At 46.0% G+C, this 14,027-nt stretch overlaps 2 protein-coding genes across 4 annotated transcripts in view; one reads left to right on the top strand and one right to left on the bottom strand.

Annotated features, from left to right (window-relative positions):
• The window catches only part of UBE2G1 (ubiquitin conjugating enzyme E2 G1), a 554,317-nt gene extending 544,989 nt beyond the window's left edge, over nucleotides 1-9,328 (bottom strand). Inside the window, exon 1 of one of the 3 annotated variants that reach the window (XM_042442895.1) lies at nucleotides 8,972-9,328. Coding sequence is in view for 2 of the 3 variants with exons in the window: in XM_042442894.1 (XP_042298828.1) it covers nucleotides 8,972-9,017 (46 nt within the window). In the remaining variant the exon portion in view is untranslated. The remainder of the gene's footprint in view (nucleotides 1-8,971) is intronic. The other 2 variants (XM_042442894.1, XM_042442893.1) reach the window with 2 other exon arrangements.
• A 310-nt stretch (nucleotides 9,329-9,638) lies between these two features.
• The window catches only part of SPNS3 (sphingolipid transporter 3 (putative)), a 40,014-nt gene continuing 35,625 nt past the window's right edge, over nucleotides 9,639-14,027 (top strand). The window contains exons 1-2 of the mRNA XM_042442207.1: nucleotides 9,639-9,678; nucleotides 12,238-12,356. The gene's annotated coding sequence lies outside the window, so the exon portion shown is untranslated. The remainder of the gene's footprint in view (nucleotides 9,679-12,237; nucleotides 12,357-14,027) is intronic.

Below are 14,027 nucleotides of genomic sequence, written 5' to 3'. Positions count from 1 at the left end.
TGTGTGTGTGTGTGTGTGTGTGTGTGTGTGTGTGTGTGTGTATCCCCAACTCTCTTCCATGCCAACATTCTCTGAAGATGCCAGCCACAGATGCAAGCGAAACGTCAGGAATAAACTCTTCTAGAACATGGCCACAAAAAACCCACAAAAAACTATGGGTGCCGGCCATGAAAGCCTCCGACTTCACAGAAGTAGGCACAGTTCCACCATGCCTAGGCCCAGAGGAAGATGAAAGGCCCTGCCTCCATCTTAACTGCTACCATAACACCTTGGAGGGAGAGAGGAACTGGCAGTATCTGCTGAACTTGTTCCCCTTCCCGACTGGCATTCCCATCTCCTTCTGCGTCATGCCTTTGTAGACCATAAGCCCGAGGGCAGGGAACTGTCAAATTAACAACCTGTAAGCCACCCTGAAGAGCTGGGTGTAAATAAAAATACTTTGAATGAGTCCTGCAAACACATTCTGGTGCAACGTCATGCCCTTTTTACATGCGACTCAAACTCAGTCAGTGTAAAAGATAAAAGAAGAATACACAAATTAACATGGAAATCACTCCTCCCTATCCAGGATCACAAAGTATACATACAGTCGCCCCTCCTTTCTTGCGGACTTGAGTTACATGGTTTTGGATATTCTCGGAGGGGCAATCTCCGTTATTGTCAATGCCCCCACACCCTGCACACGCTTGCAGGTATGCACCCCATTCAAGCCTATGGAGCTTTAGTACAAATGAGTCTCATTTTCAGGGGGGGGGGGGTCCGAAACGGATCCCCTGCAAAAACAGAGGGCAGACTGTATACCCCACTCTCTTCCATGCCAGCATTCTCTGAAGATGCCAGCCACAGATGCTGGCAAAAGTCAAGAATAAACTCTTCTAGAACAGCCCACCCAAACCAAGACTATCGAGGCCAAGCTCATCTCACTCCACTCATACTCTTATACAGAATACACTCAGTCTGGATTCATACCAGGGAGTGAGCACCTTTGACAGCTGCAGGGACCAATTTTAGCCCCCTCCGCAACCAACTGGGAGGAAATTACCTTTCTCTGCTAAAAGAAGTCACGCGGGGAACGTGTGCATTTTGTAAAGAGCCATCGCAAGGGCTTCCAGGATCCTGCGAGTCCTCTAATACAAGCCATGGCCCCCCCACCACAACACATACCTCTTGTTTTAGTATGGAAGCGCAAGTTAATTTGCTGCTGCATTGCTGAGGTTTATGGTACAGAGCCAAATCTCACAGCAGGAGCTCCGGCAGGCTGCAAAAAAACCCCGACCAGAGGGCACATACTGTCCATGGGGCAAGCGCTGCCCATCCCTTATTCAGAAATATGTTAAGAGTAGGATGCGTTTCTTTAAGGGTTGAAATGTACTTGCAGTTCAGAGGGGAAGCAGCCTTGTTTTCACTCATACTGTTTCTTTTCCTGGCCTCAATCTAGTATTTCAGAGGCATTAGTAGTCAGCAAGCCCTTAGTTTTACATTAACAGTGAATTGTTTCCCTTTTTCTGTTCTTGGATTAAGTGCTACAACATAGAAATAAACATGGCTGCTGCGATCACAACTGGGGAGTTCATGTGAAGAATCTTCTTTGCTACTCTCTTCTTACTTTACTCCAGGATACTGCACATGGCTCAAAATAAAACAAGCCTCACCTTTACGGTGCTACATACAGCATTCAAGAGCAGCTACAGCATTTTTACACTTTGTCTGGAATAGAGCTGCATTACCATTTAGCCATATTTAAGCGGCAATGTGGTGCCCATAGAGCAGTGATGGTGAACCTTTTAGAGGCCAAGTGCCCAAATTGCAACCCAAAACCCACTTATTTATTGCAAAGTGCCATGCCCCTCTGGCTTTCTAGTAACAAACACTGGCAAACTCTGTGCTGGGACCAGAGAGGGCTCTGAGTGCCACCTCGGTTCGCCATCACTGCCATAGAGAGAACAAAGGCAACCCATTTCTTTGTCATTTGTTGAAGCTTAGAAGAAGCTTCAGAAGACATCCCATGCTACTGCAGTTCTTTCAGTGGTCCAAAATACAGTGCAGAAATAATCAAGTTTGAGACTGCTTTAACTAGGGAATTCTAGGAACTGTAGTTCTGCCAGACATGGAGCCTTAAGCTCTGTGTGCCACAACAAACTATAAGTCCCAGGATTCCCTAGCACTCAGCCAGGGCAGTTAAAGTGGCCTCAAACACTGGTCCACAATGTGTTTTGGACCAATATTTTAACTTAAAACTCTAGTTCAGTGATGGCAAACCTATGGCACGTGTGCCAGAGGTGGCACTCAGAGCCCTCTCTGTGGCCACATGTGCCGTTGCCTCAGCTCAGAGTTTGCCAGAGCTTGTTACTAGAAAGCCAGAGGGACATGGCACTTTGCAATAAATAAGTGGGTTCTGGGTTGCAGTTTGGGCACTCGGCCTCGAAAAGGTTCACCATCACTGCTCTAGTTCTTCCGGGTGCATTACATATCCTCTTTAACTAAAACGGCACAGGAATCCCTTCCCAGGTTACAAAGCTTCCCATATGCTTTGTACTTTGCTTTCCAGCTCTTAATTCAGAACCTTGCTACCCAAAAGATGCTACGTCTGCTTATTTTGACCGTGAAGCAATCTCCTTATGCAAGGAAAGAGAAAGGTAGTCGGGTGTGACTATAGCACCTGTTGATCGCTGCCTTGAGTCCCTGTATTGAGAGAAAATAAAAATAATAATACCAACAATAGCACCTAAGTGAAACCCCAAGTAAATCTTTTTAAAGGGGCTTGTGTCACTCCCGCTGGAGGCGTCAGAGAGGCCAGGGGACGCATGGATTCGACAAGAGGCGGGCGGAGGGGAAGAGGGAGAGGACGGGAGCGACACAAGCTGTTCTCTCCACCCAGCATACAACCGCTTCTGCTGGCTCATGTCTCTTTCCTCCCAGCAGCGAGGAGCACATGGAGGCTGCGCTGCAAGTCTAACCGCTCGGGCAACCTACGTGCCTCGCCTGGCAGGACTGCCGGGACAGGCCAAGCTCAGCTATGTCCCTCGGTATCAGCAGCCGGAGCGTAAGCCAAGCCGGGCTGGTCAGGCCGGGGACAAAGGAAGGGGGAAGGGAGGCGCTGGGGAAGCAAGGCAGAAAAAAGGTCAAAGAAGCAGGCAGCCTTTCCAGTAACAATGCCCCAAACACCTCAAACCCACATAAGCCCAGTTCACCCTCTTCTACAAATCACCCTCACACTCCACTCTAGGCCTTTCTCCTCTGAATCACAAAGTACATGAATCACCTTTAAGTACATGTACAGTGGTCCCTCTGCATTCGTGGGGTTAGGGGCGAAGGACCCACATGAATGTGGGAAAACCATAACTAAAACACCGCTATTCTTTTTACCTGAGAGAATACCTCTCTAAGGCCTGATACAAACAGCCAAAAATAAAGCTGCTTCGAGTCACTTTGGAGGTATGGTGTTTCAATGATACATGCGTCCTAAGAGTCCAGAAGCCGCACCAAAGCCATGCTCCAGTCTTAAGGACTGGAGTGCAGCTTTGGTGCAGCTTCCAGACTCTTAGGATGCATGCATCATTGAAACACCGTACCTCCAAAGTGACTCGAAGCAGCTTTATTTTGGCCTGTCTGTATAGGGCCAAAGAATCTCCAGGTCCTCCACTGCAACTCTATGGCCAATACCTGCCAGAGGTTGATCACAGAATCATGATGAAGGACCTACAAATGCCTAGAAAAGTATTTCCTCTAGGAATCTCCAGGTCCTCCAGCGCAACACTTGCCAGAGGTTGAGCATAGAATCATGCTAGAGGAGCTATAAATGCCTAGAAAAAGGTTTTCTCTAGGGATCTCCAGGTCTTCCAATGCAACTCTCTGGTCAACACCTGTCAGAGGTTGATCATAGAATTATGCTGGAAGAAACTACAAACGCCTTGAAAAGTGTTTATAGGTTCTCCAACACAATGTCTGGCAGAGTTGCGCTGGAGGACCTAGGGATTCCTAGAGAGAACACATGAATCAAACCCACAAATAATCACATCTGCAGAAGTCAAAGCCACAAATGTGGAGGGCCAGCTGTACTTACTTATTGGGTTAAAAAGGAACAGCCCTGGCACTAGTGCCAGCAAGAACAGGGGGAAAAACCCCCGAAGACTGTAATAGCTCCTTATTATGGATCTGCGACAATACTAATTAATCCCCCTGAAACCCTACCCCAATATTGTAATCCACAGATGTCATCCCTACCCAGCTTTGTTCAAAGCAGGCCATGGAGAATTTTCACTCCACAGACTGGGGGAGGAGGTCAAGGCGACAACTCAAAGTCTCCTCTAAACAAGGCACTTAAACATGCATACTTTTCACATAAGATGATTTCGAGCACCGGGGATGTTTGTTTCACAAGCCCACGTTTATCGACCCCACTTTCAGTTACGAAGGCATGGCCCAGTTTCATCCTCAACCATTTACGCTCAAGCAGCAAACCTCATCCCTTTAGACACATGGCAGGCTTCCTATTCCCAAGCCTTGCCCTATACAGCCACTGCATATAACATATACCATATATACTCAACTATAAACTGACCTCATGCATAAGTCGACGGCAAGTCGACATTCCTCACATCTCTTACAGGTAAACCACCACTTGCTCCTAACTGCAATTCTCCACTCATTCCTTAATGAAACCTGGGACATCTTCACCTTCAGCCTATCCTTCCCTTTTCTTGTCACATTCAGCCACTGCAGTCGGCCCTCCACATCTGCAGCTTTGACTTTTGCAGGTTTGGTTATATGAGGATTCGATTCCTATGTTCTCTCTGGGAATCTCCAGGTCCTCCAGCACAACTCAGCTACAAACTGACCATAGAGTTGCACTTGGGGACTTAGAGATTACTAGAGAGAACACTCCTTAGGCATCGGTAGGTCCTCCAGTGTGAGTCTATGGAGAACTTTGGGCAGGTGTTGACCACAGAGTTGCGCTGGAGGACCTAGAGATTCCTAGAGAAGTGCTCTCCCAGATTAATAAAATAGAGGGGGGGGTTATTTGTGGTTCTCCCACTTTCACATGGACCCTGTGCCCCTAACTCTAGCAAATGTGGAGGGCCTACTATAATTCACTTAAGCCTGCTTACTTCCCCTTGTTTCTCACTTTAAACATGCCTCCCCAGCCCTCAAGAGGTGCCCTAGACCTGCCCCGCTAAACTCCTCCATAACCTACTTCTCCGGAGTCTTTACTCAGCTTATCTATCTCTGACAGCTTCTGTCCCTCCCTGTGTCCCTTCTCCCCCACACTCAGGCCTTCCTACCTCTCTGAACTGTCGTACCTTCAGCTAAATCCTCACACATAACTCTTTTCCTACTCCAGCTGCCCTACAAGGCTAGCCCCTCAACCCTTTCTCACTCCCCATGGTCCAAAACACACTACAGAAATAATCCAGTTTGCGATCATTTGCTATCGTAGGGAACCCCCAGGAATTGTAGTTTGTTGTGGCACCAGAGCTCTCTCACAGAGAAAGCAAGAGGTGTCACAAAACTACAGTTTGGGGACCACTGTACTAGAAGCAGCGGAGTAGGGATATTTCACAGCACTGGGGCAATTGAATCCAAGAGGCTCACCTGTGTCAGCCCACCCCTCTCACACACCTTGCTGGCCTTTATGTCCCTCCACCTAACATACTCCCAGGTGGTTTGCATTGCAGACAATCCCCAGCTATCTCTCCCCATCCTTCCAAGTCATTCAGCCTTCCTACCCTTCACCTTAGCCATCCCTTTGGGTCCATATCGCCACCAACATTATTCCCTTCCCTTGCAGATATACCACACCGCCCTCCTTCCAATCATTAACCCCCTCAAAGGTACCTTGGGGGCTGCTGAGTAGTAGAAGGGAGATACCTCCAGTCGGGTCCAAAATCACCCCCAACTCCCTTCTCTCGCAGATATAACACACTGCCCACCTTCTACTCAGCAGCCCCCTCAAAGTTGGTACCTTTAGGGCTGCTGAATAGAAGGGGAGTTACTTCTAGCTGGGTCCCAAATCACCCCCAACTCTAATCCTTCTCCTTGCAAACAAACCACACTGGCCCCCTTCTACTCACCAGTCTCCAAGGTAAAGACCTTGGTAAAGTAGGACCTAGGTATGGTAAAGACCTTGGTGGGCTGTGGACCTTAGTATAGTAAAGACCTTGATGGGCTGTCGAGTAGAAGGGGGCCAGTGTGGTTTATTTGCAAGGAGAGGGATTGGAGTTGGGATCTTGAGGGGCTGCTGAGTAAAAAGGGCGCAGTGTGGTTTTATTTACAAGGGAAGGGAGTTTGGAGCTGATTTGGGACCCATCTGGAAACACCTCGACGTATTTCTCACCCACTGCTTTCATAGAATTCAAAGATGTAGAGAGATCTTGTAGCCTCTTTGAGACTCACTGAAAGAAGTTGGCAGCATGAGCTTTCGTAGACTTCAGTCACCTTCCTCAGATGCATTTGGTGGAGTGGAAGCCAGGCACAGACATATACACTCATCCCTCCATATTTGTGGCTTTGATTATTACGTTCTCTCTAGGAATCTCTAGGTCTTCCAGTGAAACTCTATGGTCAACTGTAACTCAAAGTTGCACTGAAAGACATAGAGATTCCCAGAGAATCATAGAGTTGGAAGAGACCACAAGGCTCCTCCGGCACAGTTCTATGGTCAGTGTCTGTCGGACGTTGACCATAGAGTTGAACTGGAGGACTTAGAGACTCCTAGAGAGGTGTCCTCTCAGGTAAAAACATGGTGTTTTTGTTATTTGTGGTTTTTCCATATTCTGGAGAGGGTCTTGTGCCTCTAACCCTAGTGAACAAGGAGGCACAAGTGTATATATGCCTTTGGTATGTGAGAATGTGAATTGAAATGACAAATGCTTTGGGTACGGAAATGAAGTTGCAGGTCTAGGTTTTATCCAAAGGCTGGTCTGTGCCTGGCTTTCCACTCCACCAAATGCATCTGAGGAAGGAGGCTGAAGTCTAGGAAAGCTCCTGCTGCCAACTTCTCTCTTTCGTTTCGTCTCAAAGGGGCTACAAGATCTCTCTATGTACCGATTCCACAGACTAACATGGCTATATCTTTGCAGAACAATAACAACATGCAACTGAGGCAGTAGATTGAAGTCCAGGAAAGCCCACAATGCCATGTTCTTCCTTTCAGTGAATCTCAAAGATCCTGCAAGATCTCTTTACATATTGATTTTGCAGACTATTATTACCTTTGAACAACAACAACAACAGCAACATATGCGTGAAGGAAGTAAACTGAAGCCTAGGAAAGCTCCTTTTAATAATAACGATGATGATAATATGCATCTTGGGAAGTAGACTTTAGTCTACGAAAGCTCCTGCTTCCACTTTCTTTCTTTCAATGAGTCTTAAAGGTCCTACAAGATCTCTCTACATACTGATTCTATTGCAGATATTACTGTTGAATAATAATAATAATAATAAATGCATAAATGCTCCCCTTCTTATGTAGTGTGCCACCACTTTGCTCATTGGATTATTGGACTGTTGATAATACTCTATTTTAAGAGATTAATTTTAATTGCATTATGTTTAATTCTTTTAAGAGGGTTAGATATTGCATTGAATATGTATGATGTGCTGTATACTGGTGTTGTTTTAACATGTAAGCCGCTTTGATTGCTCTGCAGCAGAAAAGCAGGAGACAAAGAAAGGTTTTATTTATTTATTTTATAATAATAATAATAATAATGATCTTACCCAGGAGGCCAGGGTTGGAGTCAGGGCTGGTGAGCCTTGGGCAAGCCAGGCACTCTCTCTCACCCTGGAGTCACACTCATAGACTCCTAGAGTTGGAAGAGACCCCCAGTCTAACCTTCTGCCCTGCAGGAACTCTCAATCAAAGTGGAAGACTCCCATCCTCCCATGATGTTGATATGTAGGTTCTTAATCCCTGCCAGGTTCACTCTCTCTCTGTTATCATCTTAGTGTTTCCCAACTGAATTTTCCTATTAATCTGAATGCCTCGTCTCAGACCTCTTGTTATCCAGCCCAACCCCAGTCCCTTGTGCCATGCAGGAACTCCCCCTCTCTCAGCCTGGAGTCCCACTCATAGCATGAGAATGAACCTTCCTATTAATCTGAATGCCTCATCTCATACCTCTTGTTCTCTCTGGGCCTGGAGAGCCACATTCATAGGATCCCAGAATCGTAGAGCTGGGAGAGCCCCCAAGGAGGGCCACCCAGTCCAAACCCCCTCCTTGTGCCATGCAGGAACTCCATCTCTCTCTTTCTCTCTCAACCTGGACTCACACTCATACAATGATAGAGTTGGGAGAGGCCCCAAGGAGAGCCACCCAGCCCAACCCCCTTCTGCCATGCAGGAACTCCCTCTCCCTCTCAGCCACCCAGCCCAAGCCCCTCCTTGTGCCATGCAGGAACTCTCTCTCTCTCTCTCTGTCAACCTGGATTAAAACACAGAATCTGATAGAGTTGTGGAAAGACCCCAAGGAGTGGCCACCCAAGGCCCAACCTCCCTTTCTTATGCACGCGGATCCCCGTCTCTGTAATCCTGGATTCACATCACCACAATGATAAGTTGGGAGGGGGGCCACCCAGTCCCAAACCCAACCCAACCACATGCCCTTTGCCATGCCAGGATTCTCTCCTCTTTCTCTGCCTGGCAGGACCACCCAGCCATACCCCTTCTTATGGTCCATGCAGGAACTCTCCTCTCCCCCCCTCCTCTCTCCAACCTGGATTCACACTCCAGTGCAACGTTCAAGTTGGGAAGAACCCAAGGAGGGCACCCAGCCAACCCAACCCCCGTTATGCCATGCAGGAACTCCCTCTCTCTCGTCTGGAAGGCACCCAACCACCCTCCTTTCCATGCAGGAACTCTCTCGATCCTCTGTCAACCTGGATTCCCACTCACACAAGGACAAGTGTGGGGAAGCCCAAGGATCCAGCAGGAAACTGCCTCTCTTTCTTCCCTCGCTCTGAGCCTCACCTGCCAGCTGTCTCCGCAGTAGCAGGGCGGACTGGAGCTCCGTCATTCTCCCCGCCGGTGCCCGGGGGAAGGGTCTGGCGGGGGCCCTTCTCCTCCTCCTTCTCCTTCTCCCTCTCCTCCTCCAATGGCCGGGGCCCCCTTCGAGCCTCCCTGCAGCGCCACCGCCGCGAATGGGCCTCCAAGGGCCGCTAGTCTGGTCGCAGGAGGAGGAGGCAGCTCCAGCCAGGGAAGGCGCCTCTCCCTCCTTCCTCTTCGCCCCTCGGCCTTTCCTTCTTCTTGCTGCCCCCCTTTTCCCCTTCCTTCCTCCTCCTCTTCCTCCCTCCTTCCTTCACGGAATTTCACTGCACTCGGGCGCCGCGGCGCGCAGGCGCGCTGAGGACTTCGCGCAGGCGCGGTGATGGCGGCTACGGCTCGCTCGGCGCTTGACTCCGCCTCCTCTTCCCTTTTGGACGCTCTTCTCTCTCGGCTTCCGTCCCTCACAAACGGCCGCGCGTCCGCCATGTTGGGAAGGTCGAATCTAAGGGGGCGGGGAAAGAAAAAGGGCTGACTGCTGCCCGCATGTGCGTTAGCCTTAGAGCGAAGACGGTTTATAGATGTTACACTTTCTTCCTGACTGGCGCGCGTCCGTCTCCCGGCGCCATCTTGGGAAGGGACTTTCCTGTCTGACTGGAATACTACTCTCTTTTCCTCTTTTGCTAACCCTCAAAGTTAGTCACCCACAAAAAGAGCGTCTGGAGAATTAGTGGCAAACACCTGTTTTTATATTTATTTCTTTTATTTATTATTTTATATACATATATATATACACACACACACACATACACTGTATGATATAGTGTTCTATTATATCATACTATATTATCTATATTATCTATTTATTTATCTATTTATTGTTTGTAGGTACAGCACTGTGCAAATCTACAGCGCTATATAAATAAATAAATAAATAAATAATAATATTTTAAGAAATAAACCTGCCCTGAGGAGAATTAATGTTCCCAAAACATGCAACATTGTTCCCAAAAATAAATAATATTCATATAATATATATATTATAATTTATTTATATTATTTATTTTAAGAAATAAAGCTTTCCTGTGGAGAATTAATGCTCCCAAAACAGGCAACATTGTTCCCAAACAGACAACAAGCAATGTTTACATTATTTATATTATATAATATAATATATACAATATTAATTTATTTTAATTATTTAAAAACTAAACCTGTCTTGTGAAGAGATAATGTTCCCAAAATGTGCAATATTATTCCCATACTTACAATAAATAATGTTTGTGTTATTTATATAATGTAATTAATGTAACATATTTATTATGTTTATTTATTTATTTATTAAAAATAAACCTGCCCTTGAAGAATTAATGTTCCCAAAATATGCAACATTTTCCCCAAACCTGCAATAAATAATGTTTATATCATATTATATATTTATTATTTTATTATAATTATTTATTTATTAAAAAATAAACCTGCCTGTGGAGAATTAATGTTTCCAAACATGCAATAAAAATGTTTATATTATTTATATAATATAATACATATTATTTTATTTATTATATTTATTTATTTCATTCATTTTTAAAAAAATAAACATGCAAATCTTTGAAGAATTTCCTCTGAAATGAAACATGTAAATAAATATTAAAATCACTCCTTTTTCAAAAAACAAACAAATAAACATTGTTACAGATGAAGTCGCCACATTTCACCCTGGAAATCCTCAGCTTTGAATGTGCGAGTTTTCAGTGTTTTTAGTTAAAGTTGACCATAGAGTTGCACTGGAGGATCTAGCTTTTCCTAGAGAGAACATATTAATCCAATCCGTGAATAATCAAATCCACAAATATCAAAGCTGTGAATATGGAGGGACGAGTGTATAAGGGCTCTTGTCATATTGTGAAGTACCTTACTTTCCTTGTTAGTCTTTTTCAGGCAGGGTAAAAGGGGCCATAACTTTCGCGAGGGAAGCCTCAGACTAGATAAAGACCCATATTTATAGGAGGGTATCCACCCCTACAAGTGTGACCACTTATTTCAGTTTCTACATGTGGGAAATTCTACACTTGAACTCAGCATCTCATGGGGAAATGTTGGTAGGCCACACATGTTTAAATTACAATTGCACAGCCCCCTGAGAACAATTGCTAGTGTGTCTGGAGTTAGAAGGCTGTAATCAAACCATCCTTTGAGAGCAGTTGCCAGAGAGTCCACAATCTTTATAGCAGACACATATGGAGGTGTATCAGTGACGCAGCGACAGCAGGAAAGGTAGGAAAATATAAACCGTCAGCCTAGGAGAAATCGTATAACGTGAGACAGAGGAGGATATCACATGACTAAAATTGGAAGTATAATCCAGTGTTATCCTGAACGCAATCATGCGTATTCACGTTATTGTGCGAAAGGTTACCACACGCGATCACTGGCAGTCCAAATGCACTCCGAATGCAATCACACGTCAATCCACAGTTAAGTAAATTCGGTGAACTAGCAAAGTCACAAACCCTATTCCTAGGCAACTTCGCACTCAGTGCGCTGTTGTTTGGTGTGATGTGCATGTCTCCTTTGGTCCTGGTTCCCATGAAGCCACGCTGCAATTCTGCTTCAATTTTGCTTCCGCTTATCCTTTAGCATTGCTGAGGAAGGGCTGCTGCCCGACTAAATATCCTGTGGGCCTCCCTCCTCTTCCGTGGCCATGAGGATGGGCTATCGGGGCCTTTGCTATTGTTTTTAGATTGTATATTATTGATGTTGTATGTTTTTAACCTGTATTTGTTTGCACTTGTTGCATTATTGTACGCCGCCCTGATCTTTTTGGAAGGGCGGGATATAAATAAATTTTATTATTTATTATTATTATTAAGAGGCATGGACCTGGAGCTATTGGATAACCATTATATTCACATTTTAACGTAACAAGAGTGAATATATGCCCCTTTTAACATGAATAGAGCATGTTCTTTCAACCATTCTTCCCACACACCCCTCCAACCTCTTTTGTAAATTGTGGGCTTCCTTGGTTCCTCTCTCTCACTTGCCTAAATACGCTATGCTCCAGGCATCTGGAGTCGCACTGAGCATGCGCAAGGGTGCCAATTCACAATTAAGAACCCACCGATGTGATGGCTTACTTTGCGCAGAATCTGGGTCACGTTCGGGGAGGCCATTACTCCAAATTTATGGTGTGATAAGGAATCACATAATTGCGTGAATTTTCGAATTGACCTCGCTATCTTCTCTTTCAGGTGGCACTCTAAGTGTGCGGTGACACCACTGCTCCCCAAACATTCACCTTCTGGAAGAAAAGGGCTTTGACGTTCATCTACATCCCTTGAAAACAATGGAGCTGAGGGAAAGAGATGGGGTGAGTGGAGTGAGGCTCTGGGTTATGAAAGAAGTAATGCAAAGTCAAAGGCTTTCATGGCTGGCAACCATAGTTTCGGGCGATGTGGCCATATTCTGGAAGAGTTTATTCCTGAAGCTTCGTCAGCATCTGTGGCTGGCATCTTCGGAGAAAGCTCTCTAAAGACGCCAGCCAAAGAAACAGGCGAAGCGTCAGGAGTAAACTCTTCCCGAACACGACCATATCACCCGAAAAACCCACAAAAACAATTACGAAAGGAGTAACTTTCTCAGGTTCTAACCTTAACCCTTTCAATTTCCGATCCACGTTGGATAAAGCCTCCCCTCCCCACTTACAGAGATTGTAAGACCCTTGGGGCAGGGACCGGTCTTTTCTTTATGCTACTCTTGATGACATCTGTGGGTTTTGAAGGCAGCAGTACAAATAATAACCTGGTAATTGCAATGTATACTGAGTCAGCCACCTTCCTGTTGGCAGACAGGCAGCACATTAATGCTCCAAAATGGCTGGCAGTAGGTGTTTTCCCAACAGGAGCTAATGTTTAGGAAATTGCTCTAACATTAGAGTTAGAGAAGGGGACACATCTTCCGCCCTATATTTCCTAACCCTGCCTAAGGGAAGGGAGGTCATGGAATGGGTGTGGAAACCCCCACCCACATATTCACACATATCTTTTGGGGACGAGAAATCGTAGCAGAGAGGGAGGGAGCGCTATAGCTTCTTGGGGTTAAGTGAAGTTGCGTCATTGTGCCTAGAATCCAAAGATACAGCTGTGTTAGTCTGTAGGATCAGTATGTAGAGAGATCTTGTCGCACCTTTGAGAATAACTGAAAGAAAGAAGTTGGCAGCGTGAGCTTTCCTAGACCGAAGTTTACTTCCTCAGATGCGTTTGACCAGAGGAGGGTGACGAAAATGGTGATGGGTCTGGAACCCATGCCTTCTGAGGAGAGACTTAGGGAGCTGGGTATGTTTAGGTGGTAAGACAGCCCTGTTTATGTATTTGAAGGGGTGTCATGCTGAGGCTGGAGCAAGCTTGTTTTTTGCTGTTCTGGAGAATAGGACATGGGGCAATGGATGCAAAACTACAGGAAAAGATATTCCACCTCAACATTGGGAGGAACCTCCTCACAGTAAGAGGTGGAGTCTTCTTCTTTGGAGGTCTTTAAACAGAGTCTGGATGGTCATCTGTCAGGGGTGCTTTGACTGTGTGTTCCTGCATGGCAGCAGGTTGGACTGAATGGCTCTTGGGATTTCTTCCAACACTTGTCCATCCATATATGCCAGGGTTAGGGGCATAAGACCCCCCCGTGAATATGGAAAAACCGCAAATAACAAAAATATCATGTTTTTACTTGAGAGGAAACCTCTCTAGGAATCTCTAGGTCCTCCAGTGCAACTCTGTGGTCAACGTCCAACAGACACTGTCCATAGGACTTCACTGGAGGAGCTACAAAGGCCTAGTAGAGTATTCTCTCTAGGGATGTCTAGGTCCTCCAGGGCAACTCTGTGGTCAACGTCCGACAGACACTGTCCATAGGACTTCACTGGAGGAGCTACAAAGGCCTAGTAGAGTATTCTCTCTAGGGATGTCTAGGTCCTCCAGTGCAACTCTGTGGTCAACGTTCGACAGACACTGTCCATAGGACTTCACTGGAGGAGCTACAAAGGCCT

This window comes from Sceloporus undulatus, chromosome 11 (assembly GCF_019175285.1).
Source record: "Sceloporus undulatus isolate JIND9_A2432 ecotype Alabama chromosome 11, SceUnd_v1.1, whole genome shotgun sequence".
NCBI lineage: Eukaryota > Metazoa > Chordata > Lepidosauria > Squamata > Phrynosomatidae > Sceloporus > Sceloporus undulatus.
The sequence above is the reverse complement of the archived record's forward strand: the minus strand, read 5'-3'. Positions and strand labels throughout refer to the sequence as shown.